Source organism: Lemur catta, chromosome 15 (genome assembly GCF_020740605.2).
Source record: "Lemur catta isolate mLemCat1 chromosome 15, mLemCat1.pri, whole genome shotgun sequence".
Classification (NCBI taxonomy): Eukaryota; Metazoa; Chordata; class Mammalia; order Primates; family Lemuridae; genus Lemur; species Lemur catta.
The window spans coordinates 15,104,054-15,131,689 of NC_059142.1; the positions used below are offsets into that span (position 1 = coordinate 15,104,054).

A 27,636-nucleotide genomic window follows, 5' to 3' on the forward strand; every position below is an offset into this window, starting at 1 on the left:
GAGGGGCGCGTAGGGGGTCTGCCTTCCTCCACCAATGGGAAGACTGGAAGCCGCCATGTTGGGTGTGGCTGAAAGATTGGCAGGCGGGGCCGCACCCCGGCACCTCCCTCCCGGGTGAAGTGTGCGGGCCGGGGCGCCTCGGGCTGCAGACTGTGCTGCGCGGGTCACTGAGGTCATGGCTGCGCGGCCCGTCACTCTCGGCATTGACCTGGGCACCACATCTGTGAAGGCGGCCCTGCTAGGGGCTGCGCCTGAGGACCCATCCGAATTCGTGGTCCTGGCGAGCTCTGCCCGGGCTGCGCGAGCAGAGGTGGCAGCAGAGAGCTCGGCGGCCGGGCCCCAGGTGAGGTAGCGCCCTGGAGCCGCGCCGCCTCCAGGAGCCTCCTGACAACCCTTTTCCTCCCTCAAGGAGCGTCCCTGACAGCCTCTCCTGCAAAGGAGTCTCTGCTCCAGCCTGTCTGACCTCGCCTGCCCCCATCTCCTCCAGGGGCCTCTCTGCTTGACAGCTCTGCCTGATCCGTTAGGTCTTGTCCTAGGAGCGTCCCCATCTCCTGGTACCGATCTCCCCACTCTCTGGCCTCCTCTGGAGGCCTTGCCCCTGGCGCTGGATCCCTGTGCTCTCTGCTCTCCACTCTCAGTACCCTGACCTTCAAGGAGGAATTGCCCTCTTGCGTCTATGGAATGACTACAGGCCTCCCTCTCACTCTTGCCACTCTCTGCTCCTCACATTTGCCCTGTGCCCTCAAGTTCAGGATTCAGTTTGTTGCCCAGGGCAGAGTCTGGGTTTTCCTCCGGAAATTGATGCAGAATTAGGCCTAACCAGCTCACTCTGTTTCCACAGAAGTAGAATGCAGACTGAGAAAGTCAAACACTTGGTCAGCAAAAGTTCCCCAGCCTCAAAGGCTGAGACATCTGGAGGAAAGAGCTCAGCAGATAGAAAGACATGGAGAGATATGCAGATAAAATGTTTTTAAAAAGGGTCAGATTGATATATATATATACTTTTTGAGACAGAGTCTTGCTCTGTTACAAGGGCTAGAGGGCTGTGGCGTCAGCCTAGCTCACAGCAACCTCAAACTCCTGGGCTCAAGCCATCCTCCTGCCTCAGCCTCCCAGACTGCTAGGATTAAAGGTGTGAGCTACAGCCCCAGGCCCAGATTGATACTTATATACTACAGCTAGTGGCTTGTGAAAGCCACAAGATAGAAATAGACAATTTCAGGATAATGGGCTCTTTTGGGAGATGTGGGTAGGTCAGAAAAGATGTCAATTCTCAGAGCTGGGTCCTGTTAATTACCTGAAAAAGGTAGCTCTATGTTCAGTTAATTGACATTAGAAATTAATATCAAGGAACTTTCTGTGTAATGCTGACTTTTTTCTGGGCCTCAGCTTGTTCTCTGAGTTGAAATAGGTAGACTCTAAGGCCATTGCCAGCCACAAACCTTGATTTTCTGAGCCAAGCTCCACCAGCAAGAGCTTTGTTTTTCACAAGCTCTTACCACATATCTGGACTCAGTCCTTTAGAGTTCAGAGCCCATTTTGCTCAGAAGTGTTTTATTTTCTTTATGGTTTTGAATTTTTTTTTTTTTTGAGACAATCTTGGTCTGTTGCTCAGGCTAGGATACAGTGGCCTCATCATAGCTCACAGCAACCTCAAACTCCTGGGCTCAAGTGATTCTCCTGCCTCGGTCTCCCAAATAGCTGGGACTACAGGCATGTGCCACCATGCCTGGCTGATTTTGTTTTCTAATTTTTTGTAGAGACAGGGTCTCGCTCTTGCTTAGGCTGGTCTGGAACTCCTGGCTTCAGTCAGTCCTCCTGTCTTGGCCTCCCAAAGTGCTAGAATTATAGGCATGAGCCACCAAGTCTGGCCTAGAAGCATTTTAGAGGATAAAGATTTCAGGAGCACTTTGCATTCTCATAGAGGTTTTCAAAATTAGTTTGGTTGGAGCATCGGGGTATTTTAGAATGATTACTTCACTTCATGGACTATGAAATGGAGGCAAAGTTGCGTCTGACACTGTGGGGGTGGGCAGGAAAGCTGGGATTACAAAAGAGTAAGCTCAGACAGTGCGCCTTTCTCTTGAAATGGGGCCACTTATGGAACAAACAGCATTGCTGTGATTTCATCTACAGCAGGCTTTCTCAACGTTGGCACTGTTGACGTTTTAGGCTACATAGTTTCTGTTGTGTGTGTGGGTATCCTGTGCATTGTAGGATGTTTAGCAGCATTCCTGGCCTCTACCTACTAGATGCCAGTAGCACCTGCCCCTTCCCCTGAAATGTCACAACCAAAAATGTCTCCACATTAACAAATGTCCTCCAGGGGTCAAAATCACCCCTGAGTAAGAACTACCTGACAGCTGTGTCCTTTCCTTATGTTCACACTTTTCACTGAGTATTATGTATACCAAGGTCTAGCTTGGCGGATCAGATTTTTAGGTATTTGCAAATGTAAAATATAAGGTTTTTGAGGAAAGCTCTGTGACCTTTTCTCAGCTATTTATTTTTCCTCTCTGGGCTTCAGTTTCCTCAGCTTTAAAAAGGGGTGTGGGGAAGTAGGGTTGAATGCCTTTCTAAGCACTCTTTTCAAGCCTGAAGTTCTAAGATATGATCTGGGTGTAGACTGACTGATCAAGGAACGGGGGGCAATACCTTTCTGGTTATGTTGGGGGTCTGCCCATTGTCCAGGTACTTCTCCCTGATCACACTCAACCCTAAAACCGGAACTAACTGCTGAACACTGCCTCCCTTTACTCCCACTTGGCCTGTTTCCCTCCTCTGTTTCCACTTACACAACTCACCCACCCTGGCTTCTCTGTCCTGGGCTGGTGTACTATCTCAAGGCCATGTGGGGGGACTCTTTAAAGTAGCACTGTCCAGTAGAAATGCGCACCACAAATGTGAGCCGCTGTGTCCTTTTCAATTTTCTAGTAGCCATATTTAGAGAAAAGGAAACAGGTGGTATTAATTTTAATTGCATAGTTTATGTAACCCATTATCATTTTGACATGTAATAATCAATAGAAAGTGTATTCATGGGCTAATGTACATTGTTTTTTTTTCATATATATTGAAATCTGGTGTGTATTTTACATTTCCAGCAGCTCAATTCAGACTAGTCACATGTGACTGCAGTGTTGGACAGTGCAGGCTAAACGTATCTCTCCCCTGCTTCCTTCTTGCTCCCCCAGGCCACCCCCACCCTGTCTTCTTTCTTCCTCTGTGCCTGGTAATCTTTCACTTCCTCTTGGCTATTGTGTCTCCTACACATAAAGAATCCTTGTTAGGATCTGGGGCTGCCTTCTCAGGAAAATGCTCTGTGCTCCATCCCCACTCCTTCTTTCCCTGTCCTCCCCTTCCTCTTTGTCCTTCTTTCTGTTCCTTTGTTCATGCTTGTTAGGAGCCAAGGCCAGCAGGCTGATAAGGACAAGTGTTTGTTCCAAGGAAGGGAAGGCTGTGCTCCCTGGGGGGAAGACAGGGGCTTGAGAACTCAGTTTTCAAATGCTTTTCCAAGACCATGGCTTTTTTTGTTCCCCAAAGAACCAACATTTATTAAGAGCTGAGCCACATTTCTCTTCCCCTTCTTCTCTTCTGAACTTTCCGTGGATTCTTTTAGTAGTTAAATGGAGTTTAGTTTGTGCCTTGAGGGGATTTTTGTGTGCCGGAAACAGTTTACTTTGGATAAAATCAAATAAGTGTTCAATTTATGAAATTCAGAATCCTAGTTCTTACTTAAACTTTTAAATATCTCAGGTGTTTTAAACTGCAGTTATACATTTAATCTATTTTTTTGTTTATGTACTGCAATTGATTTAACTGTTTTCAGAATACATAAGTAATTCTTATAAATTAAATGCATACCTATGTAAAAACCTTAAATGCTCTTGTATGTTTCAAATCCTCGTATAAGTATAGTGAGATTTGAGCTTATAATTACAAATCTAGCGCAGTTACTCAATTTCACATTTTAAATCAAAATTACAAAGGTAACCTAGGCCAGATTGTCTTAAACATGTAAATTTACTTAAAATACTAAGTAAGTACCCTGAGATTCCTTAAACATACATATTAATAACATAGGTATGATTCTTTTAAACATGGATGTATTTACTTCTTTTTTTTTTTTTTTGAGACAGAGTGTCACTCTGTTGCCTGGGCTAGAGTGCCATGGCGTCAGCCAAGCTCACAGCAACCTCAAACCCCTGGGCTCAAGCAATCCTCCTGCCTCAGCCTCCCGAGTAGCTGGGACTACAGGCATGTGCCACCATGCCCGGCTAACTTTTCTATATATATTTTTAGCTGTCCATATAATTTCTTTCTATTTTTTTTAGTAGAGACGAGGGTCTTGCTCTTGCTCAGGCTGGTCTCTAACTCCTGAGCTCAAACCATCACTCGCCTTGGCCTCCCAGAGTGCTAGGATTACAGGCATGAGCCACTGCGCCCGGCCTCTGGATGTATTTAATTCTTGATCAGTCCACTTTGAAATTTACTTATTCACCAAGAAAACAATTATGTCATCTGAGTTGCTTTCACAAGTGAATATTTTGTGATGGTCTTAGCTTACTGAGATTTCTTACTGATTACAGGCATCTACTGGAATGGGATGGGACCCTGGGGTCCTATTTATGGTCTTGAACTGGGACTTGATAATTTAAAGGAAAACATAGTCACAGAGACCACATTTCTTAGGTTCTCATAACATTATTACCTACTTTTTTTTTTTTTTTTTAAGCACAGGGTCTCACTCTGTCACCTGGGATAGAGTGCAGTGGCGTTATCATAGCTCACTGCAACGTCAAACTCCTGGGCCCCAGGGGATCCTCCTGTCTCAGCCTCCGAAGTAGCTGGGACTGCAGGCATGCACCACTGCACCTGGCTAATTTTTCTATTTCTTTTTGTGGAGACAGGGGTCTCACTCTTGCTCAGGCTGGTGTTGAACTCCTGATCTCAAACCTTTCATCTGTCTTGGCCTCCCAGAGAGCTAGGATTACAGGCATGAGCCACCACGCCCAGCCTGTTGCCTACTTTTGAAGTTGAGTCTGTACCTCCTACCCATTTGGGTAGACTGCTTGATTGGATTTGATATTGCTTTAATTTTTTTTTTTTTTTGAAACAGAGTCTCACTCTGTTGCCGGGGCTAGAGTGCCGTGGCGTCAGCCTAGCTCATAGCAACCTCAAACTCCTGGGCTTAAGCAATCCTTCTGCCTCAGCCTCCCAAGTAGCTGGGACTACAGGCATGCGCGCCACCATGCCCGGTTACTTTTTCTATATATATTTTTAGTTGTCCATATAATTTCTTTCTATTTTTAGTAGAGACAGGGTCTTGTTCTTGCTCAGGCTGGTCTCGAACTCCTGAGCTCAAACAATCCGCCTGCCTCGGCCTCCCAGAGTGCTAGGATTACAGGGGTGAGCCACCGCGCCCGGCCATATTTCTTTAATTTTAAGATCTCAAAATGTACCCTTGACCCCCAATCTGACCCCAAGACCTTTGATTTTGCCTAAGAATTTTGTCCAAGTCCTGTGTCCTTTTCATATTCTTGTCTCTTAGGACCACTTAACTCTTAACACCTTAATATGATAATTGATTAAGTTCTGCTTACCTCTCATGACTTTGTCTTTCAAGGTTATTGTGCTGAGAGAAGTTTGCAAGGAGAAAGGAAGTCAGAAGAAAAGGCTAATCAGGAAAACGGCCCTGAATTTCTTTAATCTTTTTCCACCCGTGGAAAATCTTTCCCCACTATCAGTCTCATCCTGTGTAGCTTATACCATTGCCCAATTAATCTTCTGAAAACACAGCTCTGATGATGATACACTCCCATTCAGAATGCCCCAGGGGCTCTCCCTTTAGGGAGAACATTGATTAGGCCCCAGCCTCTCCTCACTTCCAGCCTCATCCCCTCAAGTCCCCAGCCCGGCCCCATTGGCACTGTGCCCCACGTGTTACTGCCTTCCTCCTTGGCTACCTTCCCTCTGTGGGTTTTGGTTTCAAAGTCCAGGGCCTGGCCCTCACGGCACCCAGAAAATGCTTGCCAGATGGATGAAAGCACCAGGGTTCATCTTAAGGGGCTTTAGTCTCGTAGGCCTTCCTTGACCACACCTCTCCTGCCAGGCTCCTCCCTGCTGTGCTCCCCAACCCCACTGCTCCTCTTGAAAGACCTTTCCCTCATTTCTCCTATTTATAGCATGGAGCAGCACTTTCTCAGCTCAGGCTGACCATGGTGGAGGGCAGAGCCTGGGCCGTTTGGTGCACCTCATCTGCAGTTGCACCTCATCTGTGAAAGCTGCAGGTGTGCCCTGCCCACCACTTTCCTACCCAACACCCCACCAGAGGTGGTGGGGAACCCTCAGTCCCAGGAAATCCCTGGAGGTCTGCCCGCCACCCTCTGCCTGTTTGTCTGCCCCTGGCCAATGTGTCTTGTTCTGTTTCCAGGGACGGGAGCAGGATGTGAGTAGAATCATCCAGGCCCTCAACGAGTGCATTGCTGCCCTTCCTCGGCAACAGCTCCGGAACATCAGGGGCATCGGAGTGTCGGGACAAATGCATGGAGTCATGTTTTGGAAAACAGGCCAAGGTAAGCTGGGCTCAGGGGATGATCTCATGCTGGTAGTGGTCACGACAGAGCTAGAAAAGTGCTGCAAAGGGCTTTCTATGAAGAGTCTGGTTATCCTGCAGTGGGACTAGGGTCTCGCTCCTTGGAATGAAATAACAGGGGCTGCCTCCTATGTTCTGTGTACGTTCCATCTTGTACAAATGTAAGTGTAATGAATAAGTGAACTATCCACTCACATACCATCAGCACATTATCCATGAACAGGCAGAGGGAAAAGGGTGAGTTTTGTCTGATTCTTCTTTAGGATTCAGCAGAGCGTATTTTCCATGGCTGTGTCTTTATTTATGTCTCAGAACATTAGTGCCGACAACAAGAGGTTAGCTGTAGCTGTAGGAGATGCCAAGGCACAGAGGGAACTCTTTTGAATGTGGGCATACTTTTTATTGTTTGCACAATCACAGATATTTATGACTTTTTGAATTCCAGGGCGTATCCTTTTATGGGCTCAGGTGCTAAGCATTTTTTAGTCAGTCGTCTTATGAAGGTGCAGAGGGTGGGTGACGTATTCTGTTTGGCCCCCAGGAGGAGAACTAAGCCATTAAGATAACAATGACCACTTCACATGCCAGGTGCTGGGCTAAAGACTTTACCTGTATGATCTCATCAAAATTTCCCAACAACCTTATGACATAGGTTACACTAGAGTCACCATTGTGCAGATGAGAAGTTGAATTTCAGAGCAATTAGAATAATATGCTTAAGGTCATATTTTGGCAAGTGGCAGCTCTAGTTTTTTTTTTTTTTTTTGAGACAGAGTCTCGCTCTGTCACTTGGGCTAGAGTGCTGTGGCATCAGCCTAGCTCACAGCAACCTCAAACTCCTGGGCTCAAGCTATCCTCCTGTCTCAGCCTCCCAAGTAGCTGGGATTATAGGCGCATGCCACCACTCCTGGCTAATTTTTTCTGTTTTTGGTAGAAATGGGGGTCTTGCTCTTGCTCAGGCTGGTCTCAAATTTCTGACCTCAAGTGATCCTTCTGCCTTGGCCTTCTAGAGTGCTAGGATTACAGGCATGAGCCACCGTGCCTGGCCCAGACACTGAGCTTTCAAAGGCCTCTGGGGAGACCAGAGCTATAGGAGGGCACAGTAGCTCAGTGACGGAAGGGGCTTCCCAACAGAATGCCCAAGGAAGGATTAGGCTCCTATAGGAGGTTGTGAGCTCCCTGTTATGGTAGGCATTAAATTTTTTTTTTTAATCATAAACAATTTTGTGTAGACATACAAAAATAGGGAGAATAGTGCTATGAACTGACACATACCCATCACCCAGTTTCAGTAAAATTGACATTTTACTGCAAATGTTGTAAACAGAGGACGGATGGCTATGGTAGGGGGATGTAGTTAAGAGGAGTTGAACGTTGAGTCACCCTTTCTGCCTGGAGAGTCAGCGATTCAGAGTCCCCTGGGCTCATTGTGTGGTGACTTGCCTCCCGGAGGGACTGGTGTCTAGTGCTGCATCCTTTGATCACTCCCAGGATGGGGCTGGGAAGCCGATGCAGCCCTCCCTCTGGTCGGCCTGTCGTCAGGCCGGCTGGGCCATAGGAGCTGCTTGGCTCCAAGCAGCAGCAGGAGCAGAAGGCGATTAGGATGTTAGAGTTGGCCTCTCAGAGGGAGTCTAGGTTGTAAAAGCTTTTTAAACTCCTTAATTTTGCATTAATGAGAATAAATGTCCTTTTAATACTAAAACCCTTCCCGAAGAGGACAGGAGAGGTCTAATGATTGTGGTCTAGTCACACGCCTTCCCTTTTGCCTGTCTCCCAGGCTCTATAACAACCACACAAACCATCAGCCACATCATTGGAAAGAGCTGCTCAATATTTCATTGAGCCAGCCCACATGCCTTCTGGGTTTGTTTTCAGTTTCTGGGAAGAAGGAAAGCTACAGTTTGGTGATGATGATACCTGCTTAGTGGAGTTCAGTGAAACCCTATTTGGGATCCAGTCTTGCTGCTTTTAATGGTGGCCTTAATTCAGTTTGGTTTCAGTTCCTATAACATATAAGGCCCTGTGCTAGGCCCTGGGGGAGACGTAGAAACGAGAGAAGGCAGCCTCTACCTTCCAGAACATAGTCACCGCAGATGGGCACCGGGAACTTGAGCAGAGAGCTGAGTGTGTCGGTGAGGGCACAGGCGGGCAGGCTGGAGGAGAGATGAGGGAGTGATTAGTCTCTTCTGAAAGGCCTGTGGTCACCCCAGTTTCCAGACTCCATTTCCAGGCTCAGTAAAAGCAGGAGAGAAATGAAGATCATAAAACAAAGCTAAAAGGCGAGCAGCAGACGGGGAGAAAATATTTGGCAGTGTATAGCAGACAAAGAACAAGTCAGTACATATGCAGAACCAATAACTAAGAAAGGACAAATGGCCCCATGGAAAAATGGTCAAAGAATACCAACAGGTCATTCCTAGAAGAGGAAATACAAATGACTAATAAATATGTGAAAAGATACTCACTATCATTAGTAATTAGGAAAGTGCAGATGAAAACAACAATGAGACATCATTTTCTACCCACTGGAGTGTAAGAAAGCAAAAAGTTTGATAATGGCAAGAGTTGGCAAAGGGAGTGGAAAGTTGGTTCTTTTAAATATTGCTGCTGGTAATGTGAATTAGTGTAGCTGTTTCGAAGGGCAATTCAGCTGGGCCTGTTAAAAATAAGATAGCTGCTACGACTCAGCAGTTCTACCTCCTGGAATCTGTTCAGGGCTCAAACATGTATGTGCATGAGGAGGCATGATCAAGGTCCTTCCTTGCACCCTTGTTTATAGTGAAAAATTTGGCGTTCAGCTGTATGAGACTGGTTCCATAAATGCGGTTGGGTCCATGCTGGAGAATGATGTGTAGTACTTAAAAAGAAGAAGGTTCATTCAGGTGTATTGACATAGAAAGAACTCCAGAATAAGTTGTTGAATGATAAAAATAACCCCTAGAACAAAAATACAATACAGCACTTTTTTTTTTTTTTTTGAGACAGTCTCGGTCTGTTGTCCCAGGTAGAATGCAGTGGTGTCATCATAGTTCACTATAATCTCCAACTTCTGGGCTCAAGCGATCCTCCTACCTCCACCTCCCAAGGACCTGGGACTATAGGCAAGCTGTAGCTCAGCTAATTTTTCTATTATTAGTAGAGACGGGGTCTCGCTCTTGTTCAGGCTGGTCTTGAACTCCTGGGCTCAAGTGATCCTCTTGCCTTGGCCTCCCAGAGTGCTAAGATTACAGGCATGAGCCACCTCACCCAGCCCTACAGCACTATTTTTTTGAAAAAATAGACTGAGAACAAAAACTAACCAAAAACCCCAAACCCAAATCAATGAAACAAAACAAAATGTGTTGTGTGAGGGTAAAACCGTGAGAGAGTTACCCTACAAGTGCCGACAGAGAAAAGAAGGGGGCTAGAACTCAGGCGGAGGGTGGATAAGGGCCTTTGCTTTATCTGTAATATTTGAACATCTTATATTGGGAATGTGTTCATGTGTCACTAACAACTTAAAAATATATCAATTCTTTGCCAATTAAAAAAAATAAATGAAGAAAGGAAAAAAAGAATATATTGATGAGGTTAGATTCTGGAGGAGACTGCCTAGATTTGAGTCCTGATTCTACCACTTGTTAGCTGTGTGAACTTAGTGAAATTTTTAAAACTTCTCTGTGCCTCATTTCTCTTAAGTGTAAAATGAGGATAGTTATCACACCTACCTTAGAAGGTTATTATGTAGATTAAATGAATTAATATTTTTAAAATACTTTGAATAAAATCTGGTACATGGTAAGCACTCTGTTTTATAACAAAAATGGCAGTCTAAAAATTAAAAAAAAAAGGGATCAAGAAAGTTTTGGAAGCAGATAAAGGGATTGCATAAAAGCTGCAGAGATCCAGCTTTAGGGCTGGGACAAGAATCCCAGCTTTAGGTTTAGGGAGGAACGCAGCCCTGGAGGTAGACTACCCTGAGCAGGAGCCTCTCCATTCCTGTCTCCCCACCACACCCACTAGCCCCAGGTGAAAATGTGGTGCCAAGCAGATGTTTTAGATCCATGATCCCCAAAGCCTTTACCTGTAACATGCCTCCCTGCTGGGCACTGGCCAGGGATGGTAACCAGAGATTGCCTGACAAGATCCCTCAGTCTTTGCCCTCTATTCCATCTACCTGTAACACTTGTCCCCAGATATACTTTTTAAAAATTTTTTTTATTTTTTGGAGACAGGTTCTCACTCTGTTGCCCAGGCTAGAGTGCAGTGGTATCATCATACTGCAGCTTCAAACTCCTGGACTCAAGTGATTTTCCTGCCTCAGCCTCCCAAGTAGCTGGGACTATAGGCACATGACACCATGCCCAGCTAAATTTTCTGGGTTTTTTGTAAAGAAGCGGTCTTGCTCTTGCTCAGGCTGGTCTTAAACTCCTGACCTCAAGTGATCTTCCTGTCTCGGCCTCCCAAAGTGCTAGGATTACAGGTGTGAGCCACAGCACCTGGACCCCAGATAGTCTTAAAGCTCGCTCCCTTATTCTACTCAGGTCTGTGCCCACATATCACCCAGAGAGGCCTTTCCTGACCACCCCCAATAACCTATCACTCTCTCTCCCCTTACCCTGCTGTATAATTCTTCATAGCAACTAAAAGTACCTGGTATTTTATATTTGCTTATTTATATTCTGTCTCCATCCCTAGCATATAAGCTTCATGAAAGCAGTGACTTTTCCTTGTTCACTGCTATATTCTCAGGGACTCACAGATATTGGACAGTCAGTAAATATATTACGCAGTCATACATGTATGAATGAATGAATGGATGTTTTATGGCCTAGAACCAAAGGGGGAGGGGCAGGTAAGTCTCTTTCTTTGGCTCTTTTGGTTTTTTTATGTTTATTTTTTAGAAACAGGGTCTTGCTATGTTGCCCAGGCTGGATTTGAACTCTTGGGCTCAAGCAATCCTCTGCCTCAGACACCCAAGTAGCTGGGACTATAGGCACATGCCACTATGCCCTGCTTCTTTGGTTCTTAATGAGCACATTTATAGGAGAATATAGTGACCTTCGCTCCAAAATATGGGATCTGAGATCAGACATAGCCATGAGACAGCTTTACATGCTGTATGCCCTGCTTTGCTTTGTGGCAGGCCCCATTCTGTAGTGGAAGCCTGATTCTCATCTACATCTATTAGGTCCAGGGTGTTCTCAATTGCTGTTGACTTTTCTGGACTGGCACTTGATGTCAACATTCTTTCCCCATTCTGCTGCAGTGGTTGTATTTATATTGCATGGAGGTCTGGGAAACATCCCTTGTTTGAGGAGAAGAGAGAACAAAAGATATATAAGAGAGTACATTCTCTTTCTCAAAGACTGCTGGAAAAGTCTTGGAACCATGCACAGAGTTTAGAAGCTAAAGGTTTTTATTCATCATCATCATCACTCACATTTATTGAGCACTCACTGCATGCCAGGTACTATTCTAAATGCTTTACATGTGTTAACTCATTTAATACATACAACCATATACACACAACACCCCACCCCCACCCCAACCCTAACTCGAACTCTTCCCCTTGCTAGGAGCCCAAGCATAAGGTCAAGACTCAGAGGCAGGCAGAGCCACTAGGATCAAGGAAACAGAGTTATAAGTGCATTCTACTTCTGGACTTCCAGATATAGTTGTCACCAAGATGCTGAACTAGCTCCACTGCCAACTCTTTCTCCCAAGATCATTTTTAGGGGAATCATAAGAGAAAAACACCAAGAAAATGAGAGAACACCATGAGAAACCCTGGGGTGATGGGGCTCTTTTGAGCTGATGTGTGTGTGCATTGATGGTTTGGTTCTGGGGCAAGAGGCAGCCAGCCTTGCCTGTGGGACGATAAACCAGGAGGGGAATTGCTGGTTCCTCTGGCTTGCAGGGCTCTAGAACAAGTGGTGCCTCTCCCCATATCCACAGGAACTCAGGTGTCTTCAGGAATAAAATCAAGGTGGCAGAGAAGAGGAGGTGTCCCCTTCTAATCCAGGGCTGGTGACCTATAATCTAAGGGTCCTTATAACATTGTTTGTTCTTGGGGGATAGAGGGGAAGCCCTGACCCTGAGGAGATATTTTGTGGGGATGGATTAGCTGTGGATTTACCTGTGGGTCCACCCCAGGACCCATCCATCCTCCCCAGCTCATTGGGGCTGATGGGAACTGGCCCACTTACATTGCCTGACAGAGTAGCCAATATTCCCAGGGGAAAATGAGCTTCCACAGGGCAGGATTACAAGACATTTGAAGAGGACAACTATTTCACAAGGAAAACATTGTGCTGGGTTATTTGATGGAGATTCTGTCAGAAGCAGAACTATTACAATTGGACACACTGAGAATTTAAAATTCGCTTGATACACTAAGTGACGTTAAAGGAAGATATTAGCAAGGACACAACAAAAGAAACATAAAAAGACCCAAACAGAAATATTAGGTATGAAAAATATAATAGCTGAAGTAAAGAATATAATATATAGGATTAATAGCAGAATGGATAAAACTTCAGAACAAATTAGAGAATGAAAGATGAGATTGAGGAAATCTCTCAGAAGGAAGGAGGAAAGGACAAAGAGGTAGAAAATATCAAAGAAAAGCTAAGAGATATTGAGGATACAAATAGAAGCACTAGCATCTGAATAATAGGAGACTCAGAAAGGGAAAAATAAAAATAGACAGAAGGAAATATTTGAAGAAATAATGGAGAAAAATTTCTCATAATTGACAAAACAAGATGGAACATCCCAGACTAAAAGAGCCCATAAAATGTCAAAAAGGAGGGAAAAGGAAAACCCCACAGCCAGATAGATATATTTTGTGAACTTTTAAGGATTTCAAAGACAAAGAACGTTTGAAAAGCATACAGAGCAAAAGATCAGATCCCATATAAAAGAATAAGGAGCAGATTGACATTAGACTTTTTTCAACAGCAACACTCTGGAATAGTATTTTGATTATCTATTGCTGCATAGCAAACTACCTCCAAACTGAGTGACTTAAAACAACCATTTTATCATATCTTATATTTTGGGGGAATCAGGAAGTGGGCAGGACTCAGCTAACTAATTCTCTGTAGCGTTGATGGAGGTTGCTTGTTGGTATTCATCTGGTGGACAGATGAGTCAGGAGGGTTCAAGGTGGCTTCACTCAATGCCTGGGACCTTGGTGGGGAAGTCCAGGCTTACTTGGCAACGGCCTACTAATGCCTACATGTGCCCTTTCCATCTAGTCTCTTCAGTACAGTGGCCTCAGGGTAGTTGGCCTTCTGACCTGGGGGCTGGTTTCCCCCAGAGACAGTGCTCCAAGAGGCTCGGGTGAGAGCTCAGCACTTCTTATCATCCATCCTTCGGAGTCCCCAGACATCACTTCCTCCACATTCTCTTAGTCAAGCAAGTAACCAATGCCAGCCTTAAGGAAAGAGGATTTAGATGCCACCTCTTAATGGGAGGAGTAGCAAACAGTTTGTGGTAATCCACCACAAATAGTGTTTTTAAGCATTGAAAAAAAGGAACTTAAAACCTAGAATTTATAACTGATCAAACTATCATTCAAGGATGAGAACATGAAAAAGTATTCAGTAGCACATAGGCCTTCAGACACTTTGCCACAGAAAGACCTACACTTGGAATAGTTTTGGATGAAATATTTAAATAAGAGCAGAGAAAAATCCAGCAGATGTCACAAGAGATAAATGGAAGTAAAGAAGGCCAGAATGCTTAGAAAAGTTTGATGTCTAAAAATCAATTAGCTAAGGCCCAAATAAAGAGAATATACATTGGTAATCACCCAGAATCAAGCCTCCATAACATCATCACAGTGATGTGTGGAAGGATGGAGCCAGGGGACTTGAGACTGTGCCAAATGTCATCTTTTATGGGGTGGTGGGAAATATAATATAAACCTAAAAAATGAATAAAAAGAGACATAGAAGTGGGACAAATGGAGGGAGTACATGACTTTCCCAGGGTTACACACGCATTATGTGGTAGAGCTGAGTGCTAAACGCAGGCACTCTGCTATCGGGACCCATGTGTGAGCCAAGCGTTGTCACAGGGTGATGAGTGTCCGTGCTGTGAACTCACCAGTGGCGTAGTCTCAAGGACATGCTGGTGCCCAGTCAGTTGCTCTTTTCTCCATTTTTGGTAATCTGCTTTGTTCCAGGCTGTGAATGGACAGAGGGAGGGGCTGCCCCCCTGTTCGAGCCCAGAGCTGTGAGCCACCTGATCACATGGCAGGATGGCCGGTGTAGCAGTGGGTTCCTGGCCTCTCTGCCCCAGCCAGAATCCCATCTCAGCGTGGCCACGGGGTTCGGCTGTGCAACCATCTTCTGGCTTTTGAAAAATCGGTACGGACAACTGTTCTTCGAATCAGGTGCTGGGTTTCCAGGAGAACGAGAGTGGGTGGGGGGCCACATGGGCATCACTCCACCTGCTGGACTGTGCCTTAGTGAGCAGGGCCTGGCACCAGCTGCAGTCATAAGACCTCTATTAGGTCCAGAACAGCTTCCTTTTGCAGAAGCCTCTCTATTGGTTATCCAGTTCTCACCCAGATGGGGAAAGGAGACAGAGAGGGCAAGTGACTTGCCAAAGGTCACGTGGTGAGTTCACAGTAGGGTCAGGCCTGCAGGGCTGCTGAGAAGGACAACGTCCTGTTGTTCCAGGCTTGATGCTTCCTGCTCTGAGTCCCCTCCCCTAGGGCTGACTTGGGCTGGCTTTGCTTGGAGCAGCTGGGAGGTCCTCACCCCAGGGGACCCAGCTGTACTTGATCCACAGCATGTGGGGTTATTGCTGCCACCTAGCTATGCCATGTGTAGTCCCCACTGCCCGCAGCTAGGTGCAGCACGTGCTTCCCAGTCCATGTTAGACCATGTTGAATTGTTTTTGGTGTGAAAAACAGCCCAGAGTTCCTGAAGTCCTACGATGCAGCTGGCACCATCCACGACTATGTGGTTGCCATGCTGTGTGGCTTGCCGAGACCCCTGATGTCTGACCAGAATGCTGCTAGCTGGGGATATTTCAACACTCAGAGCCAAAGCTGGAACTCGGAGATGTGAGTATAACGTCCTTACAGGCTGGCTCCAGGCTGAAGGGCACCTCCAGAGCTCGAGTTTCAGTGGGGCCTTTCTCATCTGGGAATGGTGGAGGATTCCTAGAGGCTAGGGGTCAGCAGCCAGTGCCCCCAGCCCATTCCAGTCACCGGGTATGGGTGGGCCCAGTGTAACTGAAGCCCTGGGGTGGGGGTTCCCCCCATACCCTTGCCATGCTGTCCTACTCTTCCACAGTCACCCAGACCTAAGCTGGGCTCCCCTGTTCCCTGTGACCCTGGGCCCAGCCTGTAGATTTCAAAACACAGCATTCAGTCTTTAATATATTTTAAAATAAGATTAAGAGCTAGAGGTCATAGTCTTGAGGGGTGCTTTTTAAGTTCTTTTTAAACGATCATTTACCTTTTCAGGTACAGAAGTCCAGTCCTCTATAAGTTCACTTCCTTCAGGGCCCAAATTCTGAGCTCTGAAATAAAACAAAAAGCACCTGGTAGTTCAGGTAAAGGACTTTCTAGCATGTTCTGTAAAAATTTTTAAAATCATTTTATTTTATTTTTTTAAGCCAGTCAAATTTAGCAGTGGGGGGTTGTATACCAACTTTAGTAACACTAATACTAATCAATTCTGATAACCCACTACCATCGGACCCAGCCTTGTTTGATAAAATTGACAGCCCCATGTCCACTAACCCAGAGTGGTGAATGCATTTGATGTTCAGGAGATGGACAGGTTTGACTTTGGACTGTGCTAACCAATCGTAACGTTGCACGGAAACTCCGACTGCCTCCCTTTGCAGAGTGGTTCCCTTCCTACACAGGAGGCTGGAATTGATCACTGCTGCTTAAGCTGGTTGTTTTTTTTCTTGGAAGGTGAATCCTAAGCTTTCAAAAGCCAGTCTGCACTCTTTACAAAGCCTAAGCTCACGGTTTTAAAAAAGCCAAAAAAGTTGTCTGTGACAACACTGGATTCTCTCCTTCCTTCTATGTGTGTCCCATAGCACTTTCCCTTGCTGAGTTTCCTAGAAACAATAAAAAACAGGAAACCAGGTGCAGGTCAATATGGGTGTCCACGTTTGTTTTACAGACTGAAGGGCTCAGGCTTTCCCATCCACCTGCTCCCGGACATCGCTGAGCCTGGCAGTGTGGCAGGCAGAACTTCCCACGTGTGGCTTGAAATCCCAAAGGGGACGCTGGTGGGAGTGGCCATGGGTGATTTACAGGCCTCTGTCTATTCCTGCATGGCCCAAAGGACAGACGCAGGTAAGTTTTTTTTCTCTCTCCCCAGACTTATATTGCTACCTGTAAGCACCAGCTCTGTGTGGGGGCCAGAGGGGCACACAGAACTTAGCAGCCTCAGCATCCTGTTGGAGATCATTATAATGTAAAGAGAAAAAACTCTCTCATTCCTGTGGGTGAATCCCTCTGTTCAGGGAGTTCACAGGCCAGCAGGGCAACCCCTTCGGGGACCAGGTGAGGGAAAGAGCTCTCTTTAGCTGGCTGGTTTCTGTGTAACTCCATGACTGAGAACATATTAATAGATGAGTAGGTTAGAGTTTTTGGTATTGTGTGTTTGTTAATGAAAGTTATGTTCAATCTGAATAGACGTGCAGAATCACAGTGAGGTGGAGGCAGCAGTCTAGGGCAGGAGTTGGCAAATTTTTTCTGTAAAGGGCCAGACGGTAAATATTTTCAGCTTTGTGGGCCACGCAGTCGCTGTTGTAACGGCTCACTTCTACTGTTGGAGTTCAGAAGCAGCTGTAGACAATACCTACATAAATGAATGGGGGTAGCTGTGTTCCAGCAAAACATTATTCACAGACAAATGTGAATGTCATATAATTTTTATGTGTCATGAAATAGTCTTCTCCTTTTGATTTCAACTATTTAAAAATGTGAGAAGGTGCTAGTGGGATTGTATATAGTGCAGTGGCATCATCATAGCTCACAGCAACCTCAAACTCCTGGGCTCAAGGGATCCTCCTGCCTCAGCCTCCTGAGTAGCTGGGACTACAGGCATGTGCTACCACGCCTGGCTAATTTTTCTATTTTTAGTGGAAATGAGGTCTTGCTCTTGCCCAGGCTGGTCTTGAACTCCTGACCTCAAGCAGTTCTCCCACCTTGACCTCCCAGAGTGCTAGAATTACAGGCGTGAACCACCGTGCCAAGCTGGGAGAGGCTTTCTCTGGACTCCCCTTATCTACTTAAAGACAGATCCTTCAAAGGAACTCAACTGTCATTAACCCCCTCCCCTACACCATTATCTTATTTTATTTTTGTTGACAAATCAGGCAAATATCAAAAATAGCACAGAAGCAAAGAAACTGAAACAGCTAAACATGGTTCTTCCTTCTTTTTTTTTAACTCCCATAAATTCATCAAACAATTCATTTTTATTGCACATATGCACTTAGGTTGGATTTATGGTTTTATGGTATTACACATCTAGCAGAGATAACACAAACTTGTCTTGCCAGCAACCCAGGGAAAACTGACAATTGTGAAAACATTCCTATTTTTATTTTACCAAAAAATTTAAAACTAGCTTTACTAACCAGAGATCTATCCAAATTATGTGAATTTAGAAAAAAAAAAAAACACATTTGGGTCAGTTTCTATATTTCTGAAAGTTTTAGAAATAATTTACATGAGCGCTCATTTATCTCAAGCCAACTTGAATAGAACTCTTTTAAAGGATTTTATAAATTAGTTTAGTAATACCATCCAAAAAATATCACGTATAATAACATACATTTATTCATACAAAGACATAAATACATACGGACAGAAGCAGATAAACTGCTGACTTAAGGAAGAGCCACTTATTAGAAGTCCAAAGGTCATTCTAGGTTGTTGGTTGCCTTGGAGTTGCTGTAAATCACATAAAATCACTATAAAATACACCCTTCTAAAGTGTACAATTTACCGGTTTTTAGTATATTCACAGCTGTACAGCCATCACCACTATCCAAATTTAGAACATTTTTATCACCCCAAAAAGAAACCCTGCACCCTTTAGCAGTCACTATGGACTTGCCTATTCTGGGCATTTCATATGACTAGAATTATATAATATATGGCCTTTATCTGGCTTCATTTATTTCTTTCACTTTCACTTGCATTTTATAGTATTTATCAGTACTGTTTAAAAAAATTCTAACAACAAGTTTCTTAGACTATGGTAGCTCTAGCACTGTAAATTCCTACACGAACAAGCCAAAGCCCAGTATAAATAGTAAATTGAAACTAGAAACTGCACCACTCAGAAACCACCAACTAACCTCTAACTAGGAATTTTCTACTCTAACTTTTTAATAGTTAATATTTAATAGCTTTTAAATAAAGCTATTATTTAAAAAAGGGGAAAGCCACTCTCAGTTTCTTGTCCATACAAAAGTAGGTGGTGAGCTGGCTATGGCCTGTGGGCCGTGGTTTGCCCATTCCTGGTCTAGAGTAGAATCTAGGCCTGCTTGCCCAAGCAGGGTGGGTGAAGGATGATATAGTCGCTATCCCTGTACCAGCTTGTGTGTCTTTTTTATCTTGGCAGCCTGGCAGAGGGAGTCCACTTTTAGAGACCCTCCTTGTTTTCAACGGGAGCAGAGAATTTGTTCTTCTTACCCAGGGTTTTCTCTTGGTCATGACATTTCTTCCCCCTCCGTCAGTTAGACATGTTACAACTCAACTCAGTTGACAATGTAGTCAGGGTGTGGAAAAAATACAAGATTAGCAGACAGCTGACAAGGAAACGTGAAATTCTGCCAATTTTGTTTGTTCATGTATGTGATAAACTCTTTGAAGATGAAGAAGGTTCAAAAACATTTTTTTTCTCCCAAATTTTCAACTAAAATCAGAGCCCCAGGAAAAGATGCTAAGTTAATCCTGTGACTTTTAGTCTTCCCAGTACACCATCTCTTACATCCCTCCATCTCAAACCAGGGGTACCAGGGAACTCATGGAGGCTTTGCATTCGAGCCCCCAAGGTTGGGATTTCAGCTCCTTACCTCCTGCGGTGTGACCTTGGGCAGGCCTAGTCTTCTCTCTGGGCTCTTGTCATCATCCAAAATGAGTGTGATGATTGTTACCTTTCTCCTGGGGGCAGTTGTAGTGATTGACTGAGATGGTGCCCGCCAGACTCTTTCCTCCTACCCGGTGGTTTTCAAATTTAGGCTGTTCCCTCTACAGAGGGCTCCTGTGTGCCTGGACATAAATGTGCTGTCTAAATGGTGAGGGGCCAGTCTAATGGGAAGAAGGTAAGAATTAGGTCCTCTCTTCACTGAGGTGGTTACATTCCCTGGTTCCAGACTGCAGCTGCTGGCCTGTGCTTAGTTGTGTTCCATCTGTGGGCAAAGCTGGTCGGCCCCATTGTGGACTCCTGCACCTGAGGGGACAGGTAGAGGGCCCGCTGCTTCTGGTTTATAGTGATGGTAGGAGGCTGGATGTGGCAGAAGGTAAAGGCTATTGGCTTTCTGAGGCTTGTTTTTGCTTTGCTTATGACCAGTAGGTGGAAAATTGAATGCAATCTGGCTTCCACATAAATTGCGAAAAGCATGCTTTTTGGCCAGGTCTCGTGAGAAATGGAGGAGAAGAGACTGCTGGAACTGTCCACAGGCTCTGGCCTGGAATCAGAGGAGAAAATCCCCTCTGTGCTGGGACTGGGAGATTTCCCCTGCTGGTGGGCTGGGGGTTTAAGAAGAATATGTTGGGAATGAGAAGGAAGTGGTACTTGCCACAGATAAATGAAACCTCCCCAGGGAATGGAACACTTGGTCTGAGGTCTTATTCTGTACTAGTTATCTATTGCTGTGTGACAGTTTACCCCAGTACTTAAAACAACAGACACTCATTATTTTAGGCAGTTTCTGAGGGTCAGGAATCTGGGGCAGCTGAATGGCCTGGCCCAAGGTCTCTCAGGAGGTTGGATTCACGCCGGCGCTGCAGTCACCTGGAGGATCTGCTCCTGAGCTCACTCGTGGGGCTGTTGGCAGAGGCCTCAGCCCCTCGGCACGGGAGCCTCTCCATGGGGCTGCTTATGCGACGGCACCTGCCTTCCCCCAGCAAGTGCTCCAAGAGAGCGCGACTAAGACAAAAGCCGCAGGGCCTTTTATGACCTAGTCTCCAAAGTCTCATATTGTCTCTCCTGCTTCCTTTTATTCATTAGAAGCGAGTCACTAAGTCCAGCCCACACTCATGAGGAGGCCAATCAGTCTCTACCTCTTGAAAGGAGGAGTCTCAAAGAATTTGTAGAAATATTTTTATTTAAAAATATGTTTAATAATAAATTTTTCCCTCAAATTTATTTATTTTTAAATTAACACATAAAATTATGCTTATTTATTACATACAACATGATGTTTTAAAGTATGCATACATTGTGGAATGGGTAAATCTAGTTAGTTACCAAATGCATTACCTTACACAGCTATCAGTTTTTGTGGTTAGGACACTTAACATCCACTCTTAGCATTTTTCAAGAATACAACACATCATCTTTAGCTATAATCACCTTGCTGTATAATAGATCTCTTGAATTTATTCCTCATATCTAACTGAAAATATGTATCCTTTGACCAACATGTCCCTGACCCCTCACCCTACTAACCAACGTGGACATATTTTTAAAACCACCACTGTCTCCCACTGCCCCGTTGTGACGAGTTAGCCCCACAGGCCTAAACTCTATTTTCTTCGGACCCCAGTTCTCAACATCAGCACCTCGGTCCAGCTGGCAGCCTCCATGCCTGCAGGGTTCCAGCCGGCGCAGACCCCAGACCCCGCGGCTCCCGTCGCCTACTTCCCATACTTCAACAGGACGTACCTGGGGGTGGCAGCATCTCTCAACGGGGGCAACGTGCTGGCCACGTTCGTCCACATGCTGGCTGAGTGGATGGCAGATCTAGGTAAGGTGTGGCCCACGCACTGGTGAGTTGTCTGCTCGTCCTTTCCATGTGGCAGGGTCTCAGGGCTTAACATGCCATTTCAGCATCCAGACTCAGGCCTCAGACCCCCGCCAGGCCCCAGTACATTCCTTCCTTCCTTAGGGATCTGAGCGTGCTGGCTCTTTTCCTCTCGTCCTCTGAGCTGCCGTCACCTACTCTCTTCTTTGGAGGGGGCACCTTTCCCCCTAACCTTGGCCATGGAGTATCGTAACAGTCTCCCCAGCTTTCCCTGCTCCACAGTCTTACTCTCTCTGTCCACGAGTCCCTGGGTTCCTTGCATTTAAGGTGACATGAATGAGTGAAAAGACTCCTGGTGTTTTGCAATATTGTAAAATCCTCATAGCACTTATTCCTGGTGAGTAGTTCCTGATTCACTTTCTTACAAGGCTCCCTGGAAACTCTGAAGCCCTCCCGCTCCCTTCCTTTGTTCCTTGGGTAGAATTTGTTAGGTCTCCCTCTGCTCTGCACATACGGATAGATGCTTCTTGACTTATGATGGGGTTACATCCCGATAAACCCATTGTAAGATGAAAATATCATAGTCGAAAATGCACTTAATACACTTAACCTACCAAAAATCATAGCAAATCCAATACAATTTACTCAGATAAAAGACATTACATTTATTAACCAGAAATGGAAATATCAATACACAAAATACAAAAATAAAACTCTCGCTCTATTCAGAATGCCCTAGGTTTGCACTGTCTTCCAGAGGTCAGCAAACAGGGAGTTCTACCCTTTTGTCGTAGTTTAGAGCAGGGTCTCCCAAGGTGGGTGGCTTGGGTTTGAATCCCAGCTCCGCCATTTACTGTGTACCTTTGGGCAGGTTACTTAACCCTCCGTGTACTTCACTTCCCTCCTCTAAAAATGGGGATCGTCCTAGTGCCTACCTCACAGCACTGCGAGGGTTAAGTGAGTTACTATTGGGAGGCACCTGGAACAGCGTCTGGCCCACAGTGAGTGTGATGAAAGCATTTGTCACATAAGCATAGTGTGGTGGGTGGAACCCAGGAGAGGGGCCTGGGTTCCCAGCTCTGTCCCGAGTCCTTACGTGGCCTTGGCAAGTCCCTTCCCCTCTGTTTCCCAGCTTCAGTGTTTTGTGGTTCTAAGCCCATGTTACGGACACTTGGAAACTCACAGCGGTTTCTGCCTCCGTTACTCCTGCTGATAGATCAGGATGAGGCGGAGAGTCAAGAATGCAGGCGCAGAGCTAGAAGCCAGGTCTGTCTCAGGCCTACAGTTGGTGTTCGCTGTCTTTCGGGTAGACCCAAGGTCTGGGTCACGGCCCAAGTGCCTGCCAGTGAGGAAGAAGACTTTGAGTATATTTTAGCCTTCCCATAAAAACTCTTTTGGAGCCAGGCACAGTGGCTCACACCTGTAATCCAGCTACTTGGGAGGCTGAGGTGGGAGGATTGCTTGAGCCCAGGAGTTTGAGTCCAGCCTGGGCAACATAGTGAGATCCCATCTCTTTAAAAAAATTATTTTTTGAGCTCTCCCTGAAAAAATACAAGCACATGATTAAAAAAAACAAAACTAAACTATAGACTTTATTTGGATTTCACCAGTTTTCCCACTAATGCCCCTTTTCTAGTCCAGGGTCCAATCCAGGATCCTGCGTTGCCTTCAGTCATTGTGTCTCCTTAGCTTCTCCACCTACTATTTGATTGATTTTTTTATTTATCTCCTTTTCCCATTTTCCTTATTAGCTTGGTGCTAATTCTTTTAGAAGTTACCAACACACTATGTTTCCTAGGATATGGAGAGATCGCCCCTGTCGTATGTTTTGTGGTATTAATAGTATAAATTGGTGCAGCTTCTAAGGAGGGAACATAATGTGTGTATCTTTTGATCCAGCAGTTCCCCTCCAAGAATTCAGTCTTATAGATTTATATACTTGCGCACACATACTAGGCTAGTCACCAAGCACACGTTTTAAAAAAACCCAACAATACAGGAGGATTTATAGAGAAAAACAACAGACCCTACTCCACCATTTCTAACCCAGTGCTAGTCCTGACAGGTAGTCCTTTAAACTCTTGGAGCTGCTGTATGTGCTGTTCAGAAACACCAGTCTTTGCTCTGGTTTTAACTGGAGCAGGTGTGGCAGCCAAAGTGTTGGTCTCCGATCAGTTTTAGGGGGGAATTGGCTGGTGCAGCCCACAGGCATCAAACCGAAGGCTGCAGAGCATTTGGTTCTGTGTCCCCAGAGCCATACATGTGGGCCCTGTGCACCTCCCCTCTGGGGGCAAATGGAACATGGTGAGGCCAGCAGAGTCTGCAGAGCATCTGGAGCCAGCGCCAGGGCCTGGGAATGCAGCCTGAGAAGACTCTTTCGGCATGAATCCTCTTAAGCAGGGACGATTGGGCTACACAGGCGATTTGGGTTCAGGAGGGCTCATGGGCTTTTGGTTCTAGCCCTGGTACCACCTCTGCCTTCTGAAGTGTCTTGGGCCTGCAAGGTTCCAGTCCTTATGGAAGATGAACTGGCATCTTCCATCAGCATCGTCCTCCATGTAGATTCCCAGGCTGTAGCTTCCTTGTCTCTGCTCTGAAATGTGTGCCAAAATCTGTCATTTATGGTTTCCTCTCCTGTGCTTTTTGTCCTTGGTGACTTTTCTCTTTTTTTTTAAATTTTAATTTACCAATATTTTAGTGGAATTTCTAGAGGGAGAGGAAAGACACTTATATTCATTCTGCCATCTTTAACCAGGAGTCCTGATGATCAAATTTGACGAGTTGCCTACAATATTGCAATTATTTCTCTCTGATTCCCCAGTGCGTGTGGTTGAATTTGCATAGGTTAAATGTCCTGATAATGTGACTCTGCATTAGTGGTTCTCAGCACCAGCTGCCCACTGGAAATACTTGTGAAATTTTAAAGCAATATTCACATCCTAGTGCTATGCCCAGAAGTGTGATTTATTTGGCCTGGGGGTGTGGGGCCTGAGCATGACATTTTATGAAAGTTCTTCAGGTGATTCTGATGCCTGTGAATGTTGATAAGCACTGCTCTAGAAATTTCTCCTGAAAAAGTGTGGTCTGCAGGCCAGCAGTATGGCTTCCTCTGGAGATTTGAACAAATGTAGAATCTCAGGGTCGACCCAGGCATATTGAGTCAGAAGCTGCTTTCTACTAAGATTCCTACTTGATTCGCTTGCACGTTCAAGTTGAGAAGCACTGGTCTGGGTTGGTGGCTCTCCAGTCTGGCTGCAGGTCACAGTCACCTGGAGAGTGTTTAAAAATCCCAGCCCTCAGGCTGCAGGCCAGACCAGTTAAATCGGAAAGTCTAGGGATGGAGCCCACGGTGCTTTTAAAGCTTCTTAGGAGATTCCAGTGTGCTGCATCAGTGACAAGTCTCCAATCTTTATAACTTTCTTTCTGTTATTAAGTCCATGTTTGCTTTCCCTAGGTTAATGACAAGTTAGAGATAAAAAGTGATTCTAAGGTCAAAGTGTATTGAACCCAAAAGCCTCCTTTTTTCTTTTTCTTTTTCAGAATGCAGAGCTAACATAGTGTGTGGGGGGAAAAATCTGACTGGGACTCTGGCCTGACACCAGGAAGCTGTAGAATGGTCAACACATCCCTTTTCCCTGGGCCTCAAGTGCCCTGTGCATATGACAAGTGTAGCCTAGGGGCCGGGCACAGTGGCCCACGCCTGTAATCCTAGCACTCTGGGAGGCCGAGGTGGGAGGATTGCTTGAGCTCAGGAGTTCGAGGCCAGCCTGAGCAAGAGTGAGACCCCATCTCTACTAAAAATAGAAAAATTATCCAGGTGTTGTGGCGCATGTCTGTAGTCTCAGCTACTCAGGAGGCTGAGGCAGGAGGATCACCTGAGCCCAGGAGTTCGAGGTTGCTGTGAGCTAGGCAGATGCCACGGCACTCTACCCGGGCAACAGAACAAGGACTCTATCTCAAAAAAAAAAAAAAAAAAAAAAAAGAAAAGAAAAAAGAACAACTGTGGCCCGAATTGTGAATGGTCTGGGATCCTGGAATTTCTGTGATGCTGCTAATGACTCTACTAGCAGCTGTGATGATACTTATGAATCAGTGTATGCATTTGGTCCCTTTGTGAAGAAAGCCTGGATTAGGGTTAGGGCTCACTGCCCTAACGAGATATCTCCCTGGAGTCTGGCTGGGGTTTGCAGTGAGACACCTGGCCGGGATCTGGGGGAGAGCGTAGCTAGCCCGACTGTATGAGTCCCTGAGCCCAGAAGCTGCCAGCCACAGTGTGAGGAGAAGCAGGAAGTAGACCTGTTCGTGCCCCATGGGAATTCTATACTGTCTCAACCTGCATGAAGGGGCTGTGTGAGCTCACACAGATCTTCTCTGTTTCTGGCAGGCCTGGAGGTTGAAGAGTCCACTGTGTATTCACGCATGATCCAGGCAGCTGTGCAGCAGAAAGACACCTGCCTAACCATCACCCCAACAGTGCTGGGGGAGAGGCACCTGCCGGACGAGCTGGCCTCAGTGACCAGAATCTCCTCCTCTGACCTCTCCCTGGGGCACGTGACCCGCGCCCTGTGCCGAGGCATTGTTCAGAACCTGCACTCCATGCTCCCGTTTCAGCAGCTGCAGGAGTGGGGCGTGGAGCGGGTGATGGGCAGTGGGAGCGCACTGTCCAGGAACGAGGTGCTGAAGCAGGAGGTGCAGAGGGCTTTCCCTTTGCCGGTGGCCTTTGGGCAGGACGTGGACGCAGCTGTCGGGGCAGCTCTGATCATGCTCCAGAAAAACCTCCACCAGAAGTCTTAGCAAGCTCTTTGGCCAAAGGACTGCTGTGAATTTTACCCAGTTAACATTCCTAAAACCATCTCTGGGTCATCCTTTCCTGGACAGCTTTTAAGCAATGCTTGTCACAGGACACCACCATGAACGAGGACTTACCTTCCAGACACATACTCTGATATTGGAGCCAGGAGTCACCAGCCAGATCCAAACCAGTGCCTTCTGAAAGAGACCCGTGTGGGAGCTGTTTGGAAATGTGAGTGAGTGTGTGTGTGTGTGTGTGTGTGTGTGTGTGTGTGTGAGAGAGAGAGAGAGAGAGAGAGAGAGGGAGAACGCGAGAGTGAGAGAGAGCACGCGAATTGTAGCCCAGCCACCTGGTCATCTCTGGTTCACTTGTAGACAGAGAGAAAATAAATGTGAACTTCAGACAACAAAAAGTCTGGTGGCTGTCACTCCAAGTAAGAAAAGAAGAACCACCCCATGTCCAACTTTTGGATTATTGTTTTTAGAGACATGAAGCCCAGACTTGGGTCACACGCAGTGCTGGAAAAGTCTTTCCCTGCTGGGTTGTACGATGTGGCTGGAGGCCCCTTTCCCAGCCTCATTCTTCCCTGGGCACAGCAGTTTAGCTGGGGCACGCGGTAATACAAGCTGGCTCAGGTGACGATGCAGAGGTCTGTGCTGGCCTCTTGCTGTGTGTGCTACACCTGATCTTAGCCAACAGGCCGAGATGCGATTGCTGTGTGTACTTACCCCCAGGTGCACTGGGGCAGCCCTAGGTCCTCACAACACAACGGGCTTGAAGGCACATCACAGGCAGGGAAAGGTGGATGGCAGGGCCAGCACCATTTGACACACTGTTCCCAGGAATCTGACGAGGCACTGACAGGACCCTTTTCCAGGAGTGTGTCTGTGCAGCAGTGTGTTTTTGCCTCTGCACACCCCGAGAAGCCTTCCTGGGAAGGCACGCAGCCAGGCAGACTCCTGCCAGAGGGGTGGCCGGTTTTATCAGAAAGCACCCCTTTGCCCACAGCCTCCAGCTCCTTTTTCACGGTGTGGGCCTTGCTGGCCCATCGTGTGTTCCTGGCTCAGCAGAAGCATCCGTGTGAGCCGGCATCGCTGGAGGGCCCCAGAGCATCTTAAGTCTTCCTGGGGTGGGCAGGGATGGCTGTGGAATGGCTTCCAGGAAAGGGCCACCATTGCTGCATCTGCTTCCAGACACCCAAAGGACCCCAGGCTCAGGCAGGCCTGGCTCTGAGGCACCCAGGCAACCGTGAGTTTGGGAAGCAGCCATTATTTTCTTTTAATAAATGTCATTTTACAAATTA

General features: G+C 46.1%; 1 protein-coding gene across 1 annotated transcript; it reads left to right on the forward strand.

Annotated features, from left to right (window-relative positions):
- The first annotated feature begins 100 nt into the window (after positions 1–100).
- Positions 101–27,636, forward strand: SHPK (sedoheptulokinase). The gene is made up of 7 exons (XM_045526081.1): positions 101–343; positions 6,434–6,575; positions 14,769–14,952; positions 15,504–15,656; positions 16,735–16,910; positions 21,344–21,544; positions 25,926–27,636. The coding sequence occupies exons 1-7, from the start codon at positions 176–178 to the stop codon at positions 26,333–26,335; spliced, it is 1,434 nt and encodes a 477-aa protein (XP_045382037.1). The 5' UTR covers positions 101–175; the 3' UTR covers positions 26,336–27,636.

Coding starts and splice junctions, on each gene's coding strand:
- SHPK (XM_045526081.1), top strand. CDS start 176: ATGGCTGCGCGGCCCGTCACTCTCGGCATTGACCTGGGCACCACATCT. Junction 344..6,433: donor GCTCGGCGGCCGGGCCCCAG/GTGAGGTAGCGC, acceptor TTCTGTTTCCAG/GGACGGGAGCAGGATGTGAG. Junction 6,576..14,768: donor GTTTTGGAAAACAGGCCAAG/GTAAGCTGGGCT, acceptor GCTTTGTTCCAG/GCTGTGAATGGACAGAGGGA.